Source organism: Haliotis asinina, chromosome 10 (genome assembly GCF_037392515.1).
Source record: "Haliotis asinina isolate JCU_RB_2024 chromosome 10, JCU_Hal_asi_v2, whole genome shotgun sequence".
Taxonomy (NCBI): Eukaryota; Metazoa; Mollusca; class Gastropoda; order Lepetellida; family Haliotidae; genus Haliotis; species Haliotis asinina.
In genome coordinates, this window is record NC_090289.1 from 6,342,789 (window position 1) to 6,370,380 (window position 27,592).

The window sequence follows — 27,592 nt, forward strand, 5'->3', positions numbered from 1 at the left end:
AACAGACAAGAACACAGTTGCTAAAAGTTGACATTTTTATAGCCATATTGCATTATTAGATACACAAGCATTTACAGAAAATCTGTGCATTCAGTTTGTGAAAAATTATACTACACTTGTACCAATTTTACACTTATGATGGAAAACATAGTATCACACACTTAAATCCCCATCAATAGCCCTGTAACAATACATACAAATGACACTGAACAAAAACAATGTGGGGATAAGTGGATGATGTAATGACCATGGCAGCAAGTATAGTCACTCGACCATACCTACTTATTTTAAAATGAAATAAGAACCAACTAGAATCTTACAACTCTCCTTCCCTCATTCCAAAATCTGAGTCCTAAAAGAACGTGGGCATGTTCAATGGACTCTATATGGATTCAGGGAAGGAGGTAAATTTCAATATTTTACAATTATATATTTACACACTGAACAAACCTTGTGTGGCCGTTCAATATTCTCTTCCTTTTTGGTGGGATGTGATATGAGGTTGAGCCTGTTATCTACACTGTACAAGAGAATAATAAAATCTTCCTTTTTCTTTCTTATTATCACATTTGAGAAAAAAGCACCTCAATAGAAAAATCTGGTTTGCGACACCTGCAAATATGTCCATTTGTTAAAATTATAGCGAAAACACCTTGCAATCTGCATGGCAATAATGAATTCTTGAATTGGTTGAGGACAGAGTGATTGGCCGACGTCCTGATTCGATACACAGTAAAATCAACGACATTAAAAAGTTTCTTCATGTATTGCTATTTTTGCTACATTTCCCCTCCTTTCTGTGCTTAGTGAAATCCAAGCCCTGATAGAAGGCATGTTGCACAACTCCATTTCTTGGAAGTTATAACTGCTAACAATTCCATCTTTGTACCAACATTACCAAGGTTACCATAGTTACAGTACACGGTCACTAACGACAGAATTCAATAAATAAATATATTTACAAAATAGGCACATGCATTACATCTGCTGCAAGTGGAAAAGTTATCAAAAGAAATTCTTATTTGAACACTATTTACAGTGATAATGCCTGCCCTATTATCCAACAAGTGACTTCTTTCAAGAATCTACAAACAAGAGCATAACACAATGTATGTTAAATAGCAATACAGGAATTTTCTCCTTAATGTTAGAAACAACATCTCATTAACATCTTGTTCAGATAAAGAAAAGATTTATTGCCCTTCACATCTCGTCAACCACTTTCCTAAAAGTAACATATTAATCATGGAATTATATCATCTACCAACCTTAACTGGCATGTTCAGTTCTGATGAGGCCTTAAAGGGTTTGCCCCCAAATCAGTTTCATGGTTTAATCTACTGATTTCAGTTACATCCAACTGCTGGAAATTAGCTGAAGAATGTAACTCTTTAAAGATGCTTCACTATAGGTTTACCTACTGTCTGCATTATAATCCAATGAGAACATGGCTGTATGTGGTTTATAACTCCAAACCCTTGTGTGAAGAGTTTCATACAATCTCCTTTCATAGTATCCTGCACAGGAGCAGTTGTTAATGATGTAGGATGGCATATGTAGTTTCTTTCTAAGCAGAGTGCAAAATGGTCTGACTCCAAACCATGTCATTAAAATGCCAAGTCTAATAATCTGGGGTAAAAACAATGTTGAAGTGCCCGATGGAGTCAAACCATAGTGTCATGATCCAAGGCTTACTGAGTGATGAAGTGATACTACTGCAGCCTCAGATCCCTTCCCCGAACAGTTAGCAGGCTTGTACAGATATAGCTAGCAAGGCAAGTTGCACCCACAGGTTCTAAGCAAGGTAACTGTAAGTGTCCTTTTGTCCATCAACTCGTTCTAAGTACTCCTTTTCTATCAGAATGTCAATACATTTCTGAAACAAAAACAAGGGTTTTATGTGTAAATAATAAAGTGTGGGCAAACAGCGTTGGTAGAGTTTATCTATTTTTGTCTGAAAAAGTCAGACAATTATATGTTTTTGATAACAGAGAATCAAGAATGTAGACAGAGTTTTATCAAATTAATCAAAATCTTTTGCATTGATTGACAAAAGAGAGTAAGTATGAATTTACACCGCTTTTAGCATTATTCTAGCAATATCACAGCTGAGGGACACCAGAAATGGGCTTCAAACATTGTACCCAAGTGGGGAATCAAACCCGGGTCTTCAGCATAATGAGTGGAAACTTTAACCATGAGGCTAATATTGTCTGGTCTTGCTGCTTACCTTAATAACAGGCACTCTGGGCTTGAAGCGAGAGGACAGTTGATTGAGAACCTCTGCTAGTAGGTGTTGGTGTTTTAGGACTTTCCTCATCTTCATGATTCTCACTATGGCAGCCTAAGGAAAGAGGAATTTGTGAAAAAATTCAGAGAGAAGCAATAACACCTAAAGCCTGTGACAGTATACAATCTAAAACCCATTGCGAAACAAACTGACTTTCTCCCCTTTGTTACTGCCAGAAATCACCTCAATATTAAAATGAACTGGTACTATTTCAAAAGGGCAAAATTTTCATGTAAAAGTCTTTATAAAACTATATGGCTGGAACATTACCCAGAGAATATTGTATTCGCTAGCAATATTTGAAGCTTGTTTAACTCCTCCTGACAAACTTTTGTTAGTAAAAAGACAACAAACCCAAACTGAGGCCATTAACCAGCACCTAAAATCACTGTTATAAACCTACAGTAATCAGTATGAACATGACTATTGTGAGGTTTGTTTGAAAACAAATTTCAAATACATCTTGAATTACTCAAAATGTACAAACCTTCCTATCACAAGTGAAACCAATTCAGAAGTAATTAGTTGTGTATGTGGCAATGCTCATATGATAAGAATTAGGCCTAACCAGGTGACGTAAATTAGTGATGTCACGATGGCTTGACCAGTCAAGTGTGCTAGATTGATGAATAAAGAATATGATGACTATCAACACATTGTTCAGTCATATTTTGTGGCACATGGAACATCATTCTTAAGTTGAAAAAGGAAAAGACCTCTAAACAGGTACATCCTCCATACCAGCATTTTTTGCTGGTCTGAAAGAATGTCATTTCCACTGTACGTTGATCAAAACTTGCAAAATATCATTCAATTTCTAAAACTCAAAATAAGTACCTGTATCAGTAGCTTCCTATCCTCCTCTATATGTTTGTGTGTCGATTCCTGTTCAGCCTTCACTTCAGTCTTCATGGGAACATTGATGTTCACTCTTAGTTTCTTGCTGTTAACAGGGGTGGAAATGTTCATCACCATAAAGTCAGGTACAAAGCACATAATACCTTAACACTTTGGAAGAACATATCAGTAAGGAAATCAAATCGTTCATTATTCATTAAAGCTATAAAAAAGAAATCTAATTCTGTGAACAGATTGCTTTTTGTTGTTGATGAAGCATTCAATTATCTTCTAGCTGTCACAACAGAATGTAAATAATAGCCTGGACCCAACAAAACCTCTGACTGACAGGAAGAACATGCAGCATCATGACCAAAACAACCAAGTCCAACAATATTTAGTTGCCTCTTATAACATGCATAGGTTGATGAAGTCAACTTGAACCCCAAATCCTTGATGCTGCTAAATGTTCTAAAGGAGCAAGATGGAGCTGATTCTTTGTGGTCCGAGAAAACTAGTAAAATCTAGATATTTTTTTATTTGTATACTTATCCTGCATTACTCCTTGATGCATTTCCTGTTTTCCTTTTGACAAGATGAAGCTGTGTGATGGAAACGTCGAACAGAAGTTGTACCAACCGTGTGAGTAGCCTTATTCCATTGCACTGCGCACATGTGACCCCAAAAGTGTTGATGCCACGTATCCTAACATTACTGCTTGAACACAACATCTGAAGAAACCAATGTGAGGGGGTAGCGTAGCGATGGGCAGGAACAAAAACTGAGTAATGCAGGATAAGTATACAAATATAAAAAATATCTCTGTGTTACTACATTTCCACCTTATCCTGTATTGCTCCTTAATGCATCTGTATCAGACAGAAAGGAGGAGGACAACCCTTCAGATGGAATACTCGAGGCAAGAAGAAACCTCTCACACCTCAGGCAGCAATAGAGCAGGTGGAAAAATCTCCGAAATCAACCTGTCAGGACAACCAAACAGGTATGAGGAAAAGATGGCGTCTGGGCAAAAAGGCAGTAAAGAGAGAAGCAAAAAGCTACAATCTAAAACTGATCTACCAAGCGAATGCAGACAGCATAGAACCTGCTTGCATGACGTACACCATGAGAGTCGCAAGGATCACTCTGGACTGCCATGGCTACCACCAAGGGACCAAAGGTGTGAACACCCTCCACATCACCCTGAAACACATCCCTCCAGTAGTGACTGGCAAAAACCATGTCGGATTTCTAAAAACATCCTTCAATGAAGGATCTAAAAGGGCAATTACTATGGAGGGCCATCATGGAGGCTACAGCTCTTATTTCCTGACAATTGTTAGCCTAAGGGTGGTTCCAATATCGCTGCTTCATATGCCTGGAGAATGGTAGCACATACACACACACACTGTACCCATGTGGGGAATCGAACCCGCCTTAGATGCCTTAGAAATAGGAATAGAGAGTCATTTCCCCGTACCTCAAAAAGCCTTAGACTGGCTAAGGAAACATCTAAATGCAAGAACTGGGCATAAATGAAGTTCCACCTCATCCTGAGATACCACAATCGAAAAGAGAGGTGGAATTGTAAAAAGATCTGTCCAGCTGTCCTGGGAGCTGATTTTTCACAATAAAGTCCAAGCACAGACAAGTGAATGGCTCTGTGGGTGATGTGTTCAAAACCAACACAAGTGATATCAAGAGCGTGCAGATCACTCACCCCAGCTGCTGTGGCCAAAGCAAGAAGAAAAAACGCCTTTTTAGCATGGTTGTAAAATGAAATGGCATAAAGTGGCTCAAATGGTGCCTCTAGCACTAAATGAAGCACCACATGCAGGTCCCAAGCAGGCTCTCTGAACTTGGCCCTCTGATCCTCAAGACGGAAAGACCGCAACAACGCTTGCAATTCAAGAATCTTGGTCCTTTCCTTAAGGACAGCTAACACTGAATTCAGACCTACCAAATACGTTATAATGCTACTGCCCTTGAGGTGTCTATGATTATGCAAAACCAGAAGAAACTCTGCCAAGAATTGAGGTGATGCAGTCATTGGATGGTGATGTTTGTCCATACAAAAACTCTCAAAGGATCTCCATTTGTCGTCATAAAATCCCTGAGTAGAGGGCCAGAGCAATAGCTCTTATAGCTGTATCGGAATATCCCTCTGCAAATAAACCAAGCATGCAGACAAAACCAACCTGGAGCTGGGTGCAGCAACCTGCTTCGTGGATGCACAAATTTGGCCACTGTGAGAGCTTGAGAGGATTGTAGGTGACAAGCTTTCTTAGCTCCACCAAGGCACCACCAATCTAAGAGAGACATCATGAGTTGCCCTGATCATTTAAAGAACCATGGGTATGAGGAGTGGTGAAAAAGCATACGCGCTTAGATTTTCCCAAGAAACACTGAAAACGTTCAACGCCCATGCTAGAGGACCCAGAACCGGTGATATTTAGGTTTGGATCTGGAAATTCTGACTGGTGGCAAACAAGTCTATTGGGATGGCCGAGATGGTGACAAACAATAGCAAATGCCCCTTGATGTAGCATTCACTCCATGGGTACTATTCTGTCCCATCTGGAAAGGTCTTCCACAAGAATGTTCCTGCAACCCTGAATGTGCTGGACGATGAACTTCAGGTCCAGATGATCAACAAGATGACAGAAATTGAAAAGCACGATGCAGTAGGGATGGTGAATGGGTCATTCCCTGTTTGTGCAGACACCCGACCACAGTGGAGTTGTCTGCTGATATGACGAGTTCGGTATACTGCAGATGCACTTGTTGATATGCCACTGGCTTAGATCAGTGGACCACCACCCTGAGACATCTACTCCCTCGAGATGGGCTCCCCTACCCTGGAGTGATGCAAAGTGTGGGAGTGTGACAAAGCTCGGTCAAAGACACTGAGTCGATCATACACCACTGAAGATACACCTTAAGCTGGGTCAGTATTGTGATGGACACTGACTGATCCTGTGAATGGGGCCAGAAAGAACTCTATTGGGTGCAACTGAAGAGGACCCCTGGTTGTCAAATCCTGTGCTAAGTCAACAACCCCAGAAGTACTTGCCACTGGCGAAGAGTACCAGATTTATCCAGAAGCGCTGGATAAAGATGCTGCTGAATCTTCAGCCAACAGTCCCTTGGAACTGAAACGAGATTCAGATCTCCTCCGAAAAACCACTATCTAAAGAGTCACTGGGGAAATAACCATGTCTTGAGAGGCAGACGTCCTATATCTGGAAGCTTAATCACAAAAACCTGTAAATACCAAAAGGCACCACTACGGGGTGTGCCACACATATCTACCAAGTTATACTGACAGATAATAAGAAATTTCTGAGTTCTACTCCGGAAACAAAACACACCTCTCACTTCTCAGACTAAGTCTGAAACATTTCTATGGAAACCAAGAAAATAAGAAATCCCCCAAACCTGTACATAGCAAAAGGCACCACTTTAGGTTCCGACTGATATATCTACCAAGTTTTGCAGAAAAATATTGAATGGTTATTTAGTTGTGTTCCGGAAACAAAGCCCATCCCAAGTCAGAATCGTTTCCATGGAAACCCAGAAAATTATAAATCACAAAAATCTGTAAATATCAAAAAGAACCACATTGGGGTCTGCCACATATATCTACCTAGTTTTGCTGACAGATATCAGGAACTTTTTGAGATGTGCTCCGGAAACGAAACTCACCTCTCACTTTTGAGACAAAGTCTGAATCATTTCCATGGAAACCGAGAAAATAATATATCACAAAAACCTGTAAGCACCACTTTGGGATCTGCAACACATATCTAACAACGTTTGCTGACACATTTTACAAAGTTTTTGAGATGTGCTCCGGAAACGAAACGTACCTCTCACTTTTGAGACTATGTCCGAAACGTTTCCATGGAAACTGAGAAAATAATAAATCACAAAAACCTGTATATAGCAAAAGGCACCACTTCAGGTTCTGATTGATATATCTACCAAGTTTTGCAAAAAAATAATTTCTGCTCCTGAAACGAACCCCACCCCACCATTAGACTAATACCAAAATGTTCCATGGAAAAAACGAAATAATTAAAATGCTCAAACTCTGTAAATAGCAAACGGCACAAATATAGGTTGAGATTATTATATCTATCAAGTTTGGTCTAAAAAATATTGAACGGTTTCTGAGTCACGCTCCGGAAACAAAATGATTACTGACAGACGGAAGGACGGACCGATGAGGTAAAGAAACACATTACAGTGTTAAGTCGCAAGTTTAATGCAGCAAAATATTGCACGGCCTGTCAGCCAGGAGACAAGCAGTACTGTGAAGATACGTGACATCAGCACTTTTGGGGGCATGTGGGCGCAGTGCAATGGCAATATGGCAATTCATATGGTTGGAACAAATTCTCTTCAACATTTCCATTGCACAGGAAATGCACTAAAAAGTAATGCAGGATGAGATGAATATCAATCTGCAAATACAGAAATCAGCTGCTATCTTGTTCAGTATCTAACATAAAAGTACATATATTGCAAATAACAGTTATCACATGACATGTTCATTTGAATTTGAATGTTATCCAATAAATTATTCACTGAAGTCAAAAACATCAGTTAACCAGTGAACTGGTGGATTAGCTCACTTCTTATATCCGAGGAAGAGTGATAGTTGAGACGATGGTTGGAGGTTGTTCTCGTCGTCATCAGCAACCAAGAGTTTGGATTTCAGGAGGATCTGCAACACCTGCACTAAGGTGTCCTGCAAGTAAGAAGGAAACATTGTCATAGTGATGAGCATGCTCAGGTGAAACATCGCTAGTTTTCACCACCACCTTGAATTTGGTGAAAAAGCATGCCTCTTAAGCCTCAAACAAACTGCCAAAAATCTGAGAATGGGTTAATCAGATAACAAATTACCTCCCCTCTCCCCACCTCCATTCAAAAGAACAAATCATCTAAATGTTACTGCAAATGACCTGTCCAGCTTCACGACAGTGTTCTTATCTATTCTGTCTGTTCAGGAATAAGAGTAGATGTTTATGTATGACCATTTCAGTGTTTTACCCTCTTATGTAGGTCACTCAAATAATCATCTGATCTTTGGTCACCTTTAGGAAGGCATGCCTTTGACTACATTATTTAAAACTATGACCCTGAAGTAGACCTTGACAACAATGTGTCAAAGACAATTCTCAGCACTATTCATAAGACATGCATGATATGAAAATCCTGAGATGCCCAAACACCTAATAATAATAAATACTGAGGGCATTTGTTATGCGCTGAACTCCACACAACATAGGGGTATGCTCAAAGCGCTACAATCTGATTATTAGTACCCTGGATAACCCAAGCTGCACATGACTGAGGCACATGATTGTGACTACTGGGTGAACAGAGGCAATCTTAAACAAACTCACTTGCCCAAGGTGAGACCACATGTGTCATGTACTTCCTTGTGGGGGCTGTTAAATTCAGGCAAACCCCTCATGGCCTCCCTATTTACATGAGAAAGTTACTAGAAATCATTTTGGTGGAATTTGTAAGGCTTCCTGGAAGATTCCATTGGCAGGTTTTGGTCAATTTCTACAAAAGAATCTCCATATATTTAAGATTAGTCAGTGTCTGATTCTTGCTCACCATCTTTATCTGTGTAATCTCCATCAGCTGCTGTACATTGTAGGATACCTCTGTGTTGTATTGTAACAGGACGGCCATTTGAAACGTAGATGCCTGAGAAAAAGGTCAAAGAAACTGTGCTCATTACAAGTTCATGTTTAAAGTGAACAGAAATATACAGTCCTAGTGGATCCTTTGTTGCACTGTACCTCTCTCACACTATCAATAAGTCAATTTTGTACATTTCCAAAGACATGTTTCAACCACTTCAGTTAAGAACTTCATGTTTACACTGTATTTGGGACCCCTGACTGGACATTGGATATAGAAACAGATGCAGCTATGTGAAATATGTACCTGCAGTGTGTATCTGTTTTTAAAACAATTTGTGACAATTTCTCCCTTAGACATGTGGTATAACCAGTTCAGCTTTCTCCCACTGTGTTGACTGCTATAAAATGATGTGAATCTCTGGAAACTTCGCTCCAACTGAAAATGCAAAACAATTTCATTCAATACAAAAATACTACTGAAAAACATTCTACTTTATTCTTCTATCTTGAAATAATAACTTCATAAAAGTAACAGTGAATCTAACATTATGCCTTGCAATCAGTTATCTAGCAACGTGATACTGGTGAACAAGTATCTGTGTCCAGGACACACACAGTAGGGTTTATTGGTCTTATATCTCATGCTTACACCTACATTAAGTTATAGGTCTCCTTTACATTACCTGATAAAAAGGAATACACATGCCAGCATAAGACCAAAAGCAGAACATGTTTTCATAAGAAAGACTGTTTATAAACCCAAGACGTACTGGCAATACATATTTATCACCAAATCAACACTTGTCTGACTGTATGAAAGGCATGGGGAACTGGGGACGTTATCTGTCCTGTTATCCCAAAATAGGAGGAAATCTGTGCTGTATTTATACCCATGTCTCTATACTATAAGTTATCACATCGTGTCGAGGGAAATAGGGTTTTATCAGTCCCTCGTAATGTTGTATTCCCCTCGTAAGGTTGTATATACAACCTTACTCGGGACTGATAAAACCCCTAATTTCCCGTGACACGATGTGATAACGCATTTATCTAGCTGAAAGTTTTCACTAAATCAAAACAAAACAAAACGCATCAAATCGACTTGCTGCCATGTTGACACCAGCTGATTGTTTGACCTCAATGCACCGCACATTACTAAAGGCTTGTCGATGCACGCTTTTCTCACATCGCGTTGTTACTGAGGCGTAGCGGGGTGATATGACTTTCGCAGCGGGAGTATACGACTTTTATACTCCCGCTGGCGGATCGTGATGGACGTACATGGTATTTTATCACAGTCACGTGAACCAATCAAAACTCTACATTCTTACATGAGGCTGGATAATAGTAGTCATACCTCAACTGGAAGGTTGAAGCTACACGACTGCTGGAATGGCCATGACCCTGAACTCAACACCTGGATACTAAAGTCAACTGCAACACAAAACATACATAAACATACTGGAGTAAGCAGGAGAAAGAACTTGATCCATGATTAAGAACAGAAAACAGCTTGGTCACCCAATTTATCTAAAGTGGGTGCAATATCATACCCAAACTACCCACTGAATCAGGGTCTTACCTTGACTAGGGGTCTCTAACTCCAAATCTTGTCCATAATGTTTTCACATATTTCTAAAGGAAACTTGAAGACAAGAGACATAAAGAGGGTCTACATAGCAAGGGTCTGCCAGAAACAGTTTGGACTCACCATCCAGAGGATCCGATGACTGAATGGACCTCTTGAATGTTTCATTGAGATCTTTGCTTACACCAATATCTTGGAACATCCTTTGTAACTTTGAAGTGTATTCAAAACCACAGGCTTGCTGGAAACAAAATAAATAACAGTATAATGCCAAGAAAATACCACAGGTAATCTCAAAGAGTAGCATCATACTGGTCAACCAAAATTTATGATGACAATAACAACACTGTCTTAAGTAGCATGTGGCCCTTTCAGTGACTCACATAGTCTGACAGAATCACAAAGTGATGCATGGTTTTCCTTCATCTTTCATATACACCTCTGTAACAAAAACTGCTAGTTAAACACTAAGATCTCTGTTCTCAGCAAATCTGCTTTACATACTGGATCAAACATGGCTTTTTGGCGTAATGAAGGGAACTTACAACGGAAGTCATAAGCACACCACTGTCAGCACTGTGATACAGTGACATATGACTTAAGAGTTCATCATAAATGCATATTAAAACAAAAAGAGAACATGAGCCATAAACAACTGTTAAAGGCGAAGACTTTTAGATTTTAAGGATAAGCTAATATTCAGTTACATCAATTGAAAAGTTGAACACTATATAGTTGTATTAACGATGAAGGGACCTACATGAACACTGACTTTTCTGATGTTTGATTTACTGAACAGATACTTTTACAGTGTTTCCATATTCATGCTTTGCAACAGAGGTACACTACACTGAACAGAACAGATCACTGTATTTCAAGAAGTCTATTTTTTCGGAAATACAGATTGACAATGTGGACATACCAGTAATGTATTTTGCTCGGACATATACAAAGGTATCCCCATCATTAAACCAGCTAACCTTCAGCTTGGAGATCATGCTGGCTTCTGCATCATCACTGGCTGACATGTGTTGCACCAATCTCTTGGCTAGCATCTTGCTGTAAAACTTCTGGAATACATCTTTGTCTTCAATGTATTTGAACACAACCATCTGAAAGCAAGTGCCAAATCCATTATTTTCATTTGTTAGATCAGTATTTCTACAATATCCTCACTTTGATAGATGTAACAGAATATGTTGGCCCTTAACAAATCAATGGAGAATATATTCTGACACTAAAATGCTCAACATCATATTTTCTCCATGGGTAATAAAATTATCCCCCTAATATAATTCCCAACCATTCAGCAAACATGCCATTATATCTGTCAACTTGTCAAAAGATGTCAAATGAGTACAGTGAGATATTTTACATCATTCACAGTTTCCATTGATGTCTGGACAATGACAATCCGGTGATCAACAGCATGAGCATTGATTTGCACTAAGTCAGCAAGCCAGAACCCTAAATAACCACAAGGCAAAGAGGAGATGAAACCAGATAACACAGAGTGCAGATCCAACTGATACTCAGACTAGGGATAATGATATCTCACCACTTGGTTCAGTGTATCTTCTAGTTCAGCTTCTTCAGGGTTCTTTGAGCTGTAATAATGAAAATTCATGAATAAGTAGAATTGCATGCAATAATCTGTATTTCCAAATGAATTTACAAATTTTAACTACCAATGGTTGATGTTAATAAATACTTTTCAATAAATCGACAGGAACATGGATCATCAGACTTTACATTCAAACTAAAAAAATAGTAGAAACTAAAGACTGACAGGTGACAATGAAGTAAAAAGATACACTGAAATCCGTCAGTGTTTCTTTCTATCCCTTTCAGTGTGACTAATTAGAGGAATGTACAAGCTGGACTTGCTTTCTGTGACTACACATTGAAACACACTGACATTAGTTGAACATATAAGAGTTCCACAGAATGAATACCTCAAAACTCGATCACACGCTGGTGAATTGTTCAAATGACCAAACATGTGAAAAGAGACAATAAATACATACAAATCAAGTATTAACTTACTTTGTAACCATCGACTGAAAAGTTAAAAACAAATGTGATCCAGCAGATCAACACTACATCTATTTAATGATAAAGGCTGGCTAACTAACTGTGATAGCAGAACAAGTGAGGACTTGAGGGGAGGTAACTCTTGTCAGCGATCTGGTGGACAGCGGTCCTCATTGAGGAGGGAGCACACTCAACAATATTCCTGCTATATAGCAGTGGTCTGCAAATAATCAATTCTGGACCAAACAATCCAGTGATCCACAGCACGAGCATCGACCTGCACAATTGGGAGCTGATAACATGTATTAACCAAGTCAGAGAGTTTGACCCTGATCCCAAAGGTCGCCTCTTTCGACAAGTATGGATTACTGCAGATCAATATTCTGACCAGGACCTTCATGGGTTCATTCGTTTGGGAGACAGTTAGGTTTTGTATTGGAGGGTTAAAGATGGGACATTTCCACTGTTGTTTCATACCTTTTCTTTAAGAGCAGATCACAGTATCGAGCCAGTAATTCTGGAGATTTGCTTGAGGAACTTGCCATTTTGGTCACCGAGTTGTTGTTGATAAACCGCCCACATGCCTACAGGGTGAAAAACATATACAATAATCTTCAATGTCTACCTCAGTTCAGCTTTACATACATATTCCCAATAGAATACAGTTCATACAATAACAGAGATTAACACTAACAATGAGTAAATTTACTGATCTCAGCCAACATTACATAACTGTCAATGCCGACTTATTTAAAACAAGAGTCATCAGAAGATGACTTATCCCCCCCCAGCCCCTACATGTTTGAAAGGACAAATAATATGAGAGTTACTCCATGGCATTCATGAAAATTATAAATGCTATATATCTGTAATCAGCAAATTCACAATTTCAAGATCTGTCTCATATATCTGCCAAGATCTGTTGAAAGATATGAAATGGTTTTCAAGTTGTGCTCTGGGAACGAAGATGATCCCTCCATTTTGAGTCCGAAACGTTTCCATGGAAACAAAGAAAATAATACATCACAAAAACCTTTAAAACCCAAAAGGCACCACTTTGGGGTCTGCCACACATATCTAGAAAGTTTTACTAACAAACATTAAGAAGTTTTTGAGTTCTGTTCTGGAAATGAAACACACCTCTCTCTTTTGAGACTAGGTCCAAAACGTGGGAAGAAAATAATGAATCACAAGATCCTGTACATAGCAAAAGGCACCACTTCAGGTTCTGACTGATATATCTACAAAGTTTTGCTGAAAAATATTGAACAACTCCGAAAACGAAGATCACCCCACCATAAGAGTAACACCAAAATGTTCCATGGAAAAACCAAAAAAATATAAATGCCAAAAATCTGTAAATAGCAAAAGGCACAACCATAGGCTGAGATTACTATATCTTTCAAGTTTGGTCTAAAAATATTGAACAGTTTCTGAGTTATGCTCCGCCAGGGGGGATAATCATGAACAAACTTGGATTCTACAAATGGCATGCTACTCTTCTGAGCATCTGGTCAATGCTTACCTTATCTAATGCTGCGACAAAGCCTGCATCATTGTGGAAAGCTGTCATGACCAGAGCATGGTATTTCTTGTGGACATCAAGTATTGTCTGTACATATGTTTTCGGATCCTGCAAAATACATACATTTGATGAGTAAGGGGTGTAAACTGCAAATCACATAAACCACAACAAACCTTGAGAATATGATTAACAAATTTAGAGAGAGGGAGAGAGAAAGAGAGAGGGAGAGAGAGAGAGGGAGGGAGGGAGGGAGGGAGGGAGAGAGAGAGAGACTGAGACTCTCACATTTAATGCTGACTCTCCACATCTCTCTATGGCAGCCTGTCCTTGGTTGTAGATATGGGTCTCAAGGAGGGACTTCAGCTCGCCCAATCCATCTTGTATACGGGATACCAATGTGTACATTCGACCTAAATCTGAAAACATAGCAGCACGTCCAAGTTCTGGTTGAGTTTACACTGATCAAACACTACCTATACCTAAACCAACACCCTTAAACTACCTGAAACGTATCAGTTGATGATCAAAGTGAAGTTGACCAACATATATATCTCAAAAAACACAATTATATCATTAACACAAAAATAAGGACATTATAACACTATGGCTAGGTATTTGTTGATTATTGACACCAACAAAATGGTTCCTAATATGACCAAGCTAGCTCGTTCTACATCTCTGTCTCACTGACAAACAATTCGGATGAGTGAGTGAGTTTTAGTTTTACACAGCTTTTAGCAACATTCCATCAAAATCTCGGCGGGGGACACCAGAAAATATGCTTCACACATTGTACCCGTGAGGGGAATCGAACCCGGGTCGGCAGCATGACGAGCAAACACTTTAACCACTAGGCTACCCCACCTCCCAGAATTCAGATTATGACTGAACCATTCACAGAGGACTGCTTAGTTCTGGGATGGGTGAAGATATAAGTTGCCTCCACATAAGTTGTAATGAATGACTATTGTCATTTCACTATCATCTGTCAATATCAGACAAATGCCCACTAATGTTAAAGGATTGACCACTGTCATTTCACTATGATCTGTCAGTATCCGACAAATGTCCACTAATGTCAAAGGATATCACCAAAGTCTTCAGATGTACAGTAAATGTGTGTTACCTCCGATACCATATGGCCGGTTAGTTAGTTATTTCATCCGAATCCATCCGAAAAAAGGTGTTGCCAAATCAAAGCCTTGATAAAAATTGATTTGTATCTAGGCTCAAGTTCTAAAAGTTTGTCCAATCCCACAACACTGAAGCTAATGACTGCTTGTACATAGAATAAACCTACCCACACTCACCATCATTCTTATCAGTATCCAACAGATTCTGGAACTCATAATGGAATATTTCCAGATGTTTCTCAATGAGGACCTTCTCACAAACCCTTGCTAACACGTCCTGTGTACTCTCATGAAGATACAACTGCACTCGCTTCTGTTCCTCCAACAACCGCGTCTCAGCCTGCCAACACAACAAAAACTTACACAGCTGTATCAAACATCTAAATCATAATGGTCTTCATGGTACCTCACTTTTCATGCTGTCTTCCTCTCCAGAACATGATCTATTGCAGGGAACAAGCAAGAAGACAAAGTCAGAAATACTATCTGCAATTGCAAATGCTGTTAACGAATATGTCTGCTAACTGATTACTGTCAAATGTTTTACTGTATATATATCAAAGTGGAAGGAGAGTTTAAAGTTCTGCTCCAGAGCGCTGCCATCAAATTCAGACAAAGTCAAACTTCTGGCCAAGGTAACGTAAAAAAAAATATTTTATTCTGAATTCCAAAAGTACCAAAAGGCACCAATTTACTATCAGACCTATCTATGTGCCAAGTTTGGTGAAGAAACATTGACCAGTTTTAGAGTTCTGCTGCAGAAAAAATGCATGGCCACCAATTTCATTAGAAGTAAAACTTGTTGCCATGGAAGAGCAACAAAAAAAATCTTTTGCTAAAAAATCCAAATACTATTGGAATATGGACTTATTAATGCTCATTATTGCCAGTTCTCTTGAGTTGTGTCAAGTTGATGGATGGGAAAAGAAGTAATGTTGACCTGAGAGGGCTAACTGAGGCTAGATTCTTGAGATAGACAACACAGTGTTACTAGGTTCAAACAAATTTGAAGTCTTGATATTTGGACATGCAGGCATCTGCTGGAAACAGTAGTGGTGATTAAAAACACAACAAACACTGCAGCAACTTTGAAATGAACTTAAACTTAAAGGGTTCTATCATTTCTTGTGTCATACCTTTTTCATGTATTCTGTGACTGGGTTTTGTCGAAGGAACTCTGTACTCTCCCTTGTGTAGAATCTCTCTGTATCTTCTAGGAATGGGTTTTCAAAGTTCTCTTTGTACACTGTTAATGTGGGTCCTTTAGCACTTGGTTCATCCTCATTTAGGCCAAGCTCAACTGAAAACATAAACAGAACTCTCTTACAATGGTAAGAGTATCTGATACCATTGTGTAATGCAGGCAGTATCACACCTCTAATGCAGGGAGGGGTCTAGGACTAATGGATGTCTTGAATAGTATTTGTATCAAGGGATCTTGAACTCTAAGTCTGACCATTTGGGATTTGACAATGATCACTTAAATTTCTACACTTCATGACTCTGGATCCATCAATGTCACAGTAAGAACGAATCGTGATTAGGAATTTGGGTCAGCATATCAAACTGCATATTAACAGCCTCAAATTGACTATAGTGGGAACTAAAGAAAACTGAAACAAGTGCAGCAACTAGTCTGGTGCAACAGTCAGCAATAATACAGGTAAGTGATAGCAATTTACATCGTAACCATGGTTAAATTTCAAAGGTCTGTACAGAAAGTATGACATTCTGGCATTTTAACATGATGCACTGGGGACATTTTGTACTCTAACATGACCCCAAACCAAGAACTGAAAAAAGGTGTGTCATATGACTCACACAAAAGTAATTTTCTGAATTAATTGATATTTCATACTTATCCTGATGCATGCTTATTATGCCTATCTCCTCCCTCTATGCAAAGACAGTGGAACACTTGAAATCCCTTCTCTTCTAATTGAAGTGGTGTACAATACACCGGAAACCTCCCTTTTCCGCCATTACGGTCATGACACTCTTTCTGAATCTCATAGGCCGACATGAGAATCACTGGGAATTGAGTGTGCCTGAGAGGGGTGGTTGGGAGGGCTTGAAGCCATGAGTCAGGGTAAGTATGAAATAATATTTTTTTTTTCAGAAAATTATATATTTTTCCTATGCCTGACTTACACTTGTTATGCTTACAGAATCCTAGGAAAACAGCAGTGGGTCACACCACAGCGGATCCTGTTGACTGCCATGTAAGTACGTCAAGTACTCCCCTGTCAGAACTATTACGACAACAGTTTGGTCCTGTTCTTCCAATACCCATCAGTGAGAATGGGGGATCACATCCAGTTGAACATGTCTTCTCTTGAAGCATTCGTTGACTGGAAAGTGACGACATATACATCAGCTAGCATCCGGCTAGTTCTAATGCAACTGTATGCCAAGATTTCCAATCAGACCAGTCGCGACGCTTTTTCATGTACAAGTATCTTCATTACAGGGTCATAATCACTCATGCTAGCTTGTTAAAGGCATGCGCATGGACTTTCAACCATTATACTCCACAGAGCGTCTTAGACTCAACAAGTCAGGTGATGAAAGGGTGAGTGAAACTCAGCGCCTTTGTGGAATCATTAGTTGTTGTGCTACAAGTGGTCCCAATTGGTGAATCCACCATGGTAGATATGGCCTCAAGTTGTACGGCAGATCCGAGGTGTTGAATCAGGAACTGTTGTAATGGACGTACTTGTAGACATCCTTGTCTGGTGAAATCCTGTGCTGATGCAAACAGACCAAGTAGACACTGCCACTGTCAGTGTAAACTGAAGATCTTGCTGTGTCTATAATTCCGATTCCATTAGATTCACAAGCCATCCGAGTTGAGTTAACAGCCTGATGTTGAAGTCTAACTGTAATCTGAGTAAACTTGTCTCATGATGAGCTTGAATGTCAACATTCAGGTGAAAGGAGCTGCAAAGTCCCCGCCGATGTAGGTAGGTGATGATGAGCTTGCTGACCCGAGTAAATAGCCACTGGGCCGAAGATATTCCAAATAGTAGAACCGTCCATTGGTAGTGCTGACCGTTGAATAGGAAGCGCAGATATTTCCTGGAGTCCAAATGTATCAGAATGTGCAGGCAGTCATCACGTAGATTGGTGCTGGCTAGATAATCCGCTGGATGGATGAGATACCACAGTTGTGGAAGATGTAACATTCTGAACCGCTCTGGTTGAAGCCCTTCATGTATATATGACGAAACTTTTCCTTGGAGTTTTCTTGGGTAACAGAAAGATTGGGGAGTCGAATCCTAGTGTTAGACGATCCAGGTGTAGTTTTTGACATCAGTAGTAGACTCTAGTAGAGATGATATGGCGTTGGCTAGCTTGTCTTGTTGATCCCTAGCATACACGAAAAGTGCTGGGTCTCTTGTGAGCGGTGGCATTGCCTGTAATGGGATCTTGAAGCTGTCTCGTAGGATGATCGTCGTTGATAAGTCCCTAATTCTTCCATTAGCGTTGAAGGCATCCAACTACTCATGAAAGTTGTACCGGAATAGCTGAGGGTGGAAGACTCAAGACATTTCAAACCTGATCTTCAGTGCTTTCCTCCTTTAGTGCCCCCTGGCAGGATGTCCTGATTGATGTCCTCGTTACTCATCTTAAAGGTGTGAGCTTCAATGAACACTTTTAACGGCGAGACTAGGTCCAAACCATTCGTGATCCACGATGTAATTTCTGTGTCCGAGAAGAGGGCTTCCTCTGGTGATGGAGATCTACCACGTCTATCTTCGTCCTTCCGCAAGTGCATTTGTGAGTGGGGAATGATGTCCATGCAACAAATGTCATCATGGTCCTCAAGTTGAAGAAAAAACTAAGCAACTCTTATTGCCATATCAGGATCCAAAGTGCCTCCTACCATCCTCGTCGGGTGATGGAGAGTGTGACAAGCATGGCTGGTGATGTGACAGTCAAGGGAGGCTTCCAGTGGGTGAGTGTATTGTATGTCCACTTCAATTAGAAGGGAACTTCAAAGATTTCAAGTGTTCCACTATCTTCACATAGAGGAGGAGATAAACATAATAAGCATGAGTCAGGATAAGGAAAAATAATGAGTGATATTTTCTACTGCTTGACCTGAAGTGAGGGCAATTAATAATTTTGCATAAGTTTTGTACAAGTTGTGTGGCACACCTGCTCGTGTAATAATTTCTTTATTACCCGCTTTAGTCAAGTACATTTGTTCAGTAAGTGAGCAAGTGTGACTGCCCTTTTCATTGATGTTATGTTCAATCTAATGACATCAGAGATGAGTGAATTTTGTTTTACACCACACACATCAATATTTCAGCTACAGGTATACGGCGGCTGTCTGCAAATAATCGAGTCTGGACCAGACAATCCAGTGATCAACAGCATGAACATCGATCTGCGCAATTGTGAAACAATGACACGTGTCAACCAAGTCAGTGAACATGACCACCCGATCCCATTAGTTGCCTCGTACGACAAGCATAGTCGCCTTTTGTGGCAAGCATGGGTTGCTGAAGGCCTATTCTACCCCAGGATCTTCACGGATCAACATCAGAGATAAAGATATACAGAAACATTGGTTGTTAGGCAAATGAGATGTGTACATGACATACATGGCACGGGTTATGTTTGATTATATGGACAATAAAAGTGAATATCTCACCACAGCACTTAATGCCACTGATTATATTTCACATAAGGGCAATAACAGTTACTGTCTCACCATATGGAAAATACAAGTGAATATCTCGCCATATGTTTACAACATGAGTGCCTAAATGTTGGTATTTCCTAAGCATGAGTGAAGGATTTACCAATATTAAGGCACAACACTTGTAAACGTAGTATGATATGGGCACATATATAATTTTCTGTTTGTAACCAAAGTCATCAAATTGAGAAAAATAAACCCACATTCAAACACAAACCTACTTTCAAACACAGGCTTGATTTGCTGCATGTATAACAGCACATCACAGAAAAAACATGATGTCACAGCATTGTTCATGACGTCACTTCACCATGAAAAAATGATATTTTGCCCTAGTGCATCATATGAAAAATATAGACCCTATTATGTTCCCCCTCATAGGTAATAAAAGTGAATATCTCACCATAGCAGTTAATGACACCACTGACAAGACGGGTATTGATGGTTTCTCCGTTCCTCTCTTTTTCAATCAGCTTAAGGACAGCATTGGTCACTTGTTTGTTCAAAGGCTTGAAAAGATTGTCTCTCCATGTGATCAGAGCAAGCTGAAACATAATGTTGTCTTCCTTCAAAACCAAGTTCCCAATAATAGTTCATTTCACTGACCCCATTGGTGAAATCTGAGTGCCTACTGAATTATCAGATTTTTTGGCACCAAATAGTAATTCTCTTTTCCATGATGCCTATTCTTTTTAAAATACTAACGAAAATTCAAATTTAAAGTAATAAACTACAGAAAATGATATGTTTTATGATCTTGTAACTGAAACTTTTCACAAGGACTAGTAAGATTATTTAGTAGACAGTCATGTAGATTTGTGAGGAATCAATCTGCATTCTCCAAACATTCAAACAATTGTTTTACCACCAATCAGCACTAATGGTGACATATTACTTACAATGGTGATTGAAAACATTGTTAGATTAGACCCTAGGCTTAAGGCTGTAAAATTTTCAAAAGAAAAAAAAAACCCTTAAAACCTACGATTTATACATACAGAATAAATGTAATAAATGCCCTTGGTTCCTTCATCACATTCTCGCCTGACCCAATGTCGGTTGAGGTAGGCACAGATGCCATCAAGCACTTTACTGGAGAACTGGTAATCTTCCCACTGTCGGGTATAAAACTGCAGAACCTGCTCATCTAGGAGGTCTTGACCATCCTGTAAGTGAAAGGCATCTCTTTATGTTTGTCTGTTTTCATTATGACCAACATATACATACATCGAAAGAATCTTTGGAAAATCCTGAAACATGTTTGGCCACATTGGAAGGGAGATATAGGTTATCATGCGAGTGTGTTTGGGGATGGTTAATACCCTGCATTGGGAATAAACATTGTATTTAGCGAGCCTTGGCGAGCTAAATACATAGTGTTTATTCCAGATGCAGGATATTAACCATCCCAAAACACACAAGTGTGATAACTTATCATTCTTTCTTTAAAATTTAAAAAATTGTGATTTCATTTGCCTCAGATCATGAAACTAAATTTCCTGAGATGTGCCCTATCTATGACGTCAAAAATGTGTGTAGTAATTAGGAGATAAACATCCTGTGTTGGCCAATTTCCAGGGGTTGAGTATTTGAAGCACGGGAATGCATTTGCAACCGACGGCGTGAGCCGGAGGTTTCAAATGAAATATTCCCGTGCTTCAAATACTCAATAACACCCGGAAATTGGCCAACACAGGATGTTTCTCGACATTGTAAACACAAAAGTAAACCAAAGGGTTTTACTGTCTGCACTCGTTTACATCGAGAACGAGTACAGCAGTGAAGTGTCATCAGCTGGCCGTGTCAGCTGGTTCCCATGGTAGCATCTGGAGTTGCTCATTTGTGACGTCATTCTAACTTTACGTCACAATATGATTTGAATGACGTCACCACTGTTGATGACGCAACAAAACAATTGTTTGCGAGGTTTCTACGTGTCAGTGCGCAGTAAAAAGTCTTGCAGTTTCTGGGAATCTAATACCATTTGATCATGTTTTTCAACCAATCAGATTACAGAACACAGCGACTTTTGGTTTACAATATGTGACATCACAAGCTCAGTGAAGGTGTTTTCTACTGATCATTCATTTGACTGCATTACATCATGTAGTTCCCAGTCAGCTTTTATGTTGAAGAGCGTGTTGTTGTCAACAAATATTGACTTAGTTTGAAAAATGACAAAAAACACATGTGGAATTTTGGGAAAATTTCAGTTAAACTTTTGAACAACAAATATAATGTTCGCGTGGCATTTTGCAAGCGCACTTGTCAACTGACAAAGTGTCAAACAATTCATTCGAGATTTTCCTGGCTGCTGTTGGAGTCAATGATTGCAAGACACCTGCATTTTGGTGCTCGTGAAGTCTTAGCTGGGACAATGTTTACAGTTGTGTTGCCACCAATCACTGAGCCCCCAAACAAAGTGGTAACACCACCAGAAACTCACAGTACCAGAACCATGGCCGTCAATCTGGACACAATCAACAACAGATGGTCGTGATGCCATGTTTGTTTACAGTGTGAAAGTAGTCCTAAAATATGCATATGACCTCTCTAATTTGCATCGGCATCCATATAAGATCCTGAGAACAGTACCCATTGTATGATAAATAAGGAAACATGGAGGACAGATTAGTGCAGATATGAGCAATAAGACTAATTTGGAACAGACCATTTGCTTTATGCAAATTAGTGTGCAATGATATTGCATTTCAAAGTAGACTTCTTAGGTGGTCATGCCACCAATATATTGGTGGACATTTAATACGATGCTTTCTATAGGTATCAGATATCATAGTCTTTTACATAAACTTCATGAAAAAGAGACACTCAAGATGTTAGTAGATGAGATATATTCAACAGACTTGAAAAAGGGCAAAATATCTTTGAGATGACCCCTTGAGCCAGTAGGCAGCATGTGCATTTCATGCCAGGTAAGTTGACTTTTGTCTGCATACCTGGCTGAATGATTTAATTGCTATCTTTAGTCTATTTTTGATCTATTGTTTTAGCAGCTATTCATATGTTTTACCTGATTTCATGAGGAAACATACTTTTCTGGATATCCTCTTAAGCATCCCACAGAATACCCAGTTAGGCCAAAGAGTCATTTCAATATATCACATTTGCAGTTGTGTAACAGGATTAAAAAAAAAGTTTCTTTCATCTATTCTCAACAGTACTTTAGCTTGAATGCTTAGTTAGTCTAAAAACTAAACGACAAATATTTCTATGAAAACAAGGGACAAATACATTAGTGATTACCTTCAACAAGTTGACCAGATAGTTTTTCAGGAACTCCTTGATTCTCTTGTACAGTTCATGTCCCACAAACTGTGCCCCACTGGTGGGTTGTTTTATCTTGCGGCCCCCAGGTCCCCGTGACTGTGTTTGTGAGCCTGACCCCTGGCCATGGACACTGGTGCAGTAGTTGTAAACATGTCTTCAAACAGCTAAGGCAATTCACAGAGTCCATGATTCTAGTATCAGTTTTCAGTCTTAAGCTGCTTGGTTATCTCTCCTAAACATGTAATGTTTCTACAAAGGTAGAATGTACAACCATATAGACAGAGTTATTATTGTATCATTGCTAAGCTTTGCTAAGGTACTTAACTAATCTGTTTTCTGCTAAAAACTACGATTAAACTTGTGATTCATAGCAACACAATGACTATATGAGCTGTATGAAACAGTCACAGATACCTGTATTGCTATAAACTGCAACATCATTAGTTTGCCAGCAGACCTAATTTAGCCCCAATGTAGTGATCTAATGCAAGCTGACAAGGGAAGGATGTCATCTGTGGGATGACTCCACACCCAAGTACAGACTCTCCCGTCAACAGAAGGCACATCCCGGGCCACATAGTTGGGTAATGAGACAAATTTTGTTCAATTTTGATATGAATGTGCTCAGCCCCATGTTGGGCGCCAATGTAGCGGCCACAAAATGTCTGACTCCTGTGCTGGGATTCGAACCTTCAATCTGGGGTCGGACGCCTTGCACACATGACCAGAGAGGTTACCCTGTCAGCAAGCTGACAAGGTAAGGATGTCATCTGTGGGATGACTCCACGACCTACTACGTAAGTATTGAAACAAAATACTATTGATTATATTTTTAAGCAAAAATGTCACTATGGATGAGTTTCCTACTGGTCGTAATTACAATTCAATTTGTGAATTTAACTTTTAAATAAAATTCAAACTTACTCCCTTGTTTCTTCCACTTAGACTATCAGATTAAATCAACATTGTGAAATTATTTATCTCACACATATTCTCTGTCTCACACAGACAGGCTGACAGCTTTAAAGCACTACATATAAGAGTTAGAGGTTAAGATGACAGCTTGAAAAGGGCTTGGACAAGGATCCCTTAAATTTCATTTCAAAAAGGATGAAAAAGATGGTTATGGTTACACTTGACAAACATGTAAAAGGATACGTATAAAGTTCCATGTATCTGTGCTTGGACATGCTCTGCCTTTTGTACACAGACTTGATCCCAGATTTGAGATCATCCCAGATTTGATCCAACTCAATCTGCTTGAGACCATGAGGATTCTGTCCTTTCCCAGCCATGGCACTGGCAAAATGTTTATGGTTCTAAGCTGAGGTTTTGCAGTTTGTTGATATCACAATGATCTACAGCAGAGGGCTGTAGTTCTTGGTTGTAACTGAACAAATTATCTTTCTGTCATCCTTTGTTTTCCATCCTCTTAGTGCATCTGAAAGTTGGAAAAATATGAACACTTTCACAACATCCACAATTTATTCTGAATGGCACACATAAACTAACGATGCAAACAGTAGTTAAACCATAGTTTCACCCTGGATGGTTTCCTTAGATACATGAGTGAGTGAATGAGCGAGTTTAGCTATATGCCTCGCTCAGCAATATTCCTGCTATATGCTGGCGGTCTGTAAGTAATAGAGCCTGAACCACACAATCCAGTGACCAACAGCATGAGCATCAATCTACACAATTTGGATATGATGTCGTGTGAAAACCTTAGATGCATGAAGCATGTTAGCTGTCTGAGGTTAGTCAACAATAAAGATTGCTGCAGAACGATAGTGACCTGTGTATAATTGTGACCAACAGAGACAATCCAGGTTTTGTTTGCACATCAGTTTTCACAAATGGTGTTTCATAGTAACAGGACATTGGGTCCTGTAAGTTTCAGATGTCTGTCTGACCGACTGAAAATTCACAGGACCCACAGAATAAAATTAAACACACATATCAGATTTAACATTTCTCATTATTGGCATTGAAATTATTAACATTATATAATGACAACATTAGAAACTTAAATTTATAAACAGTGAACAAGTATCACATGCCACAAATAACAACTTCAGACAAAGTTATTGTGATATATTCAGTCAGACACTGGGGTCAGCAGGTTTGTGACTTCTGTCTGACCGTTGGCAAATCTGCTGGATTTGTCAGAGGGTCAGACACCATTCATGAACACTGCACATGCATTAGGAAACGAAGATTTCTCTAGACTGGCTTTAATGCCAATACCCATCCAAAGTCTGTTGCAAATGTTAGCAATACTGCATAAACTGGAATCAAACATGTCACAATGTGGGCATAATTCATTTCAGCTAACTTACAGCTACTGACTGAAAACCATCATCCAAATTAATCACACCTGAGGTAGGGACAAAAGCCAGTTACGTCATGAGAAATACTTATTTTGCATAATCCTGTTAGGAATTCTAAGAAAGGGAGTGTTGCTACCACTAATTATAAATGCATATAGCCATTACCTGATTGCCAAGTGAATGATGTCAAATACACAAGCAAAGCTTACACAATCCATGCAAGGACGACAATGACAACAAAACGATTGTTGGGAAATATGACACTTAGTTGCTGTTTCTGCTACAAAGACATGTATTTGATGTAAATGAAAGGTTAGACTCAAACCTGAGAAAAGTAGGCCATTATCATGATTATGTTGTGGCTTCCGACATGTTTCACAAGGGCAAACAGCATGTGCTATTTCTTTGGTCCAAAGATTAGCCTATCTAACTATCTAGCTATGATACCCAGAAATGGAATTAAACTGACCTCAGTCGTTATACCATTCACACAATCACAAATCTGAATCCAGCAGAAGGATATTTGTTTGTCAAACGATAACCTTCGTCAATCTCTTATCTTTTTCTTCATATTAACGACAATAACTAACATGCACCCAATTTAACATGAAATCATCATATATGATACATATATCATGCAACCAATTAGTGTTAAAAGTGTGTTTAGGTACTCTGGCATTATTTTGAAGTCTTTCATAAATATCAGTCAGATCACTCTTTTCATGTTTAGATTAATCAGCAGCAAAATTCCAACTTCAACCCTCTGATAGACCAACTTCCTGTATTAAATAATTTCATCATAAAAAAATACAAAGTTTATAAGGAAGTGAGATGAGTGGGCTATTTTATGGCAACAGTTGCTCACATTGTAACGAGGTGTATTTAATCACATAAACATTGTAAATACAATAATAGGTGGTAGCATATCTTTATGATATAATTGTCTTTTTAAGATGTTGTGATATTCTGCTGTCCGTGCAAATAATCACCAAAACACTGCATGTTTCTTATCCATCTAAAAACTCACAGACACGAAAATGGAATATGGAAAAGAAACACTATATCATCATCACAGAATATTTCATACATTTACTCATACAGCATTATAACCGTAAAATCTTAACTTTTGACTATCAAACTGTTGGATAAAATTAAGAAATATTCACTATTGATTCGCATTCTATCAATGTTAATGCCAACTAGTATTTATTCTGGTGTGCTACATAATAAATGAACTATTGATGAACTAATATAGTATGACTGCCTTTGGCAGCGTAAGTACAATATCTATGCCCTATACATTTGCTATGCAAGATACTACTTTTATTTGCAAATCAGGAGGAAATCATATTTGATGTCATACGTCTTACAAACGATATTATGAGCTGCAGGATGTAAAAACTGACATTAGTATCTGGTGCCCAAACTTCGCAATTCTTTTCTTATTGAAAAATATTACACAACATGTTCGAATCGGCGAGTTTGACAAAAGCATATAAAGGAATGCACGGTTCTATTACTATGACAATTCATTTTCACCTCAAACACCGACGTTTAGAGTTTACCATATCATGCCAGAGACTAAAGGATCCTTCATGAATATAAATTCAGCATGTAATAACCAATCATCGAAGGAACTTAATGAGTTCTTTGTGTTTGTTTTCTTATTTCTTGCTCAGTCTGTTTACCAATATGGCGGTCATGCAAAGTCATGCGAATTTCTGGTACAGGAAAACGTGTCTGTAATCAGCAAAACTGTAATGTACGGTGAATATTCCATAACACATACTTCCACAGATACTTACTAAATTATTCTGCCGAAACTAGACAGGATAGTTCGGCAAAGAACGACAAAATAGGTCCCAAATAATTTGGACACGCAATCCAGGGAGAAAATGATCACAAATCTGTTGATTATCTGCCCCTAGAACTTTCATTGACCACTACCAGGGAGCGCAGCGTTTTAATACTAATCGATAAACGTGTAACACACTCGAAAATAACGTTGACACTGTTGTCTCGAATGTCTTACACATGAAGTAAAATTGATATTAGGTGATTGTTGTTACAGGACTGTTGTCTTTTTTCACTATGAAAATACATTTTGGACTGTACCCTATCACCAGTGCCATGTGACAAACCTTAACTGACTGCTTCTCTTCCTTTGATTACAAAGATACGCAGTTACAA

General features: G+C 38.9%; 1 protein-coding gene across 1 annotated transcript; it reads right to left on the reverse strand.

Moving 5' to 3' along the window:
- Positions 1-21: 21 nt before the first annotated feature.
- LOC137297626 (cullin-1-like) lies at positions 22-27,371 on the reverse strand. Its single transcript, XM_067829501.1, has 20 exons — positions 27,208-27,371; positions 24,231-24,513; positions 23,049-23,226; positions 20,783-20,950; positions 20,188-20,329; positions 16,210-16,373; positions 15,251-15,413; positions 14,226-14,356; positions 13,941-14,048; positions 12,893-12,999; positions 11,940-11,988; positions 11,362-11,493; positions 10,505-10,622; positions 10,151-10,227; positions 9,098-9,229; positions 8,762-8,854; positions 7,765-7,880; positions 3,128-3,233; positions 2,231-2,344; positions 22-1,876 (listed from the first exon to the last, which is right to left on the reverse strand). Exons 2-20 carry the CDS (start codon positions 24,365-24,367, stop codon positions 1,796-1,798), a joined length of 2,316 nt encoding a protein of 771 aa, XP_067685602.1. The 5' UTR covers positions 24,368-24,513; positions 27,208-27,371; the 3' UTR covers positions 22-1,795.
- Positions 27,372-27,592: the final 221 nt, after the last annotated feature.

Coding starts and splice junctions, on each gene's coding strand:
- LOC137297626 (XM_067829501.1), bottom strand. CDS start 24,367: ATGGCTGGGAAAGGACAGAATCCTCATGGTCTCAAGCAGATTGAGTTG. Junction 14,357..15,250: donor GGATACTGATAAGAATGATG/GTGAGTGTGGGT, acceptor CTATGTTTTCAG/ATTTAGGTCGAATGTACACA. Junction 9,230..10,150: donor GCTTCAACCTTCCAGTTGAG/GTATGACTACTA, acceptor TTGCATTTTCAG/TTGGAGCGAAGTTTCCAGAG.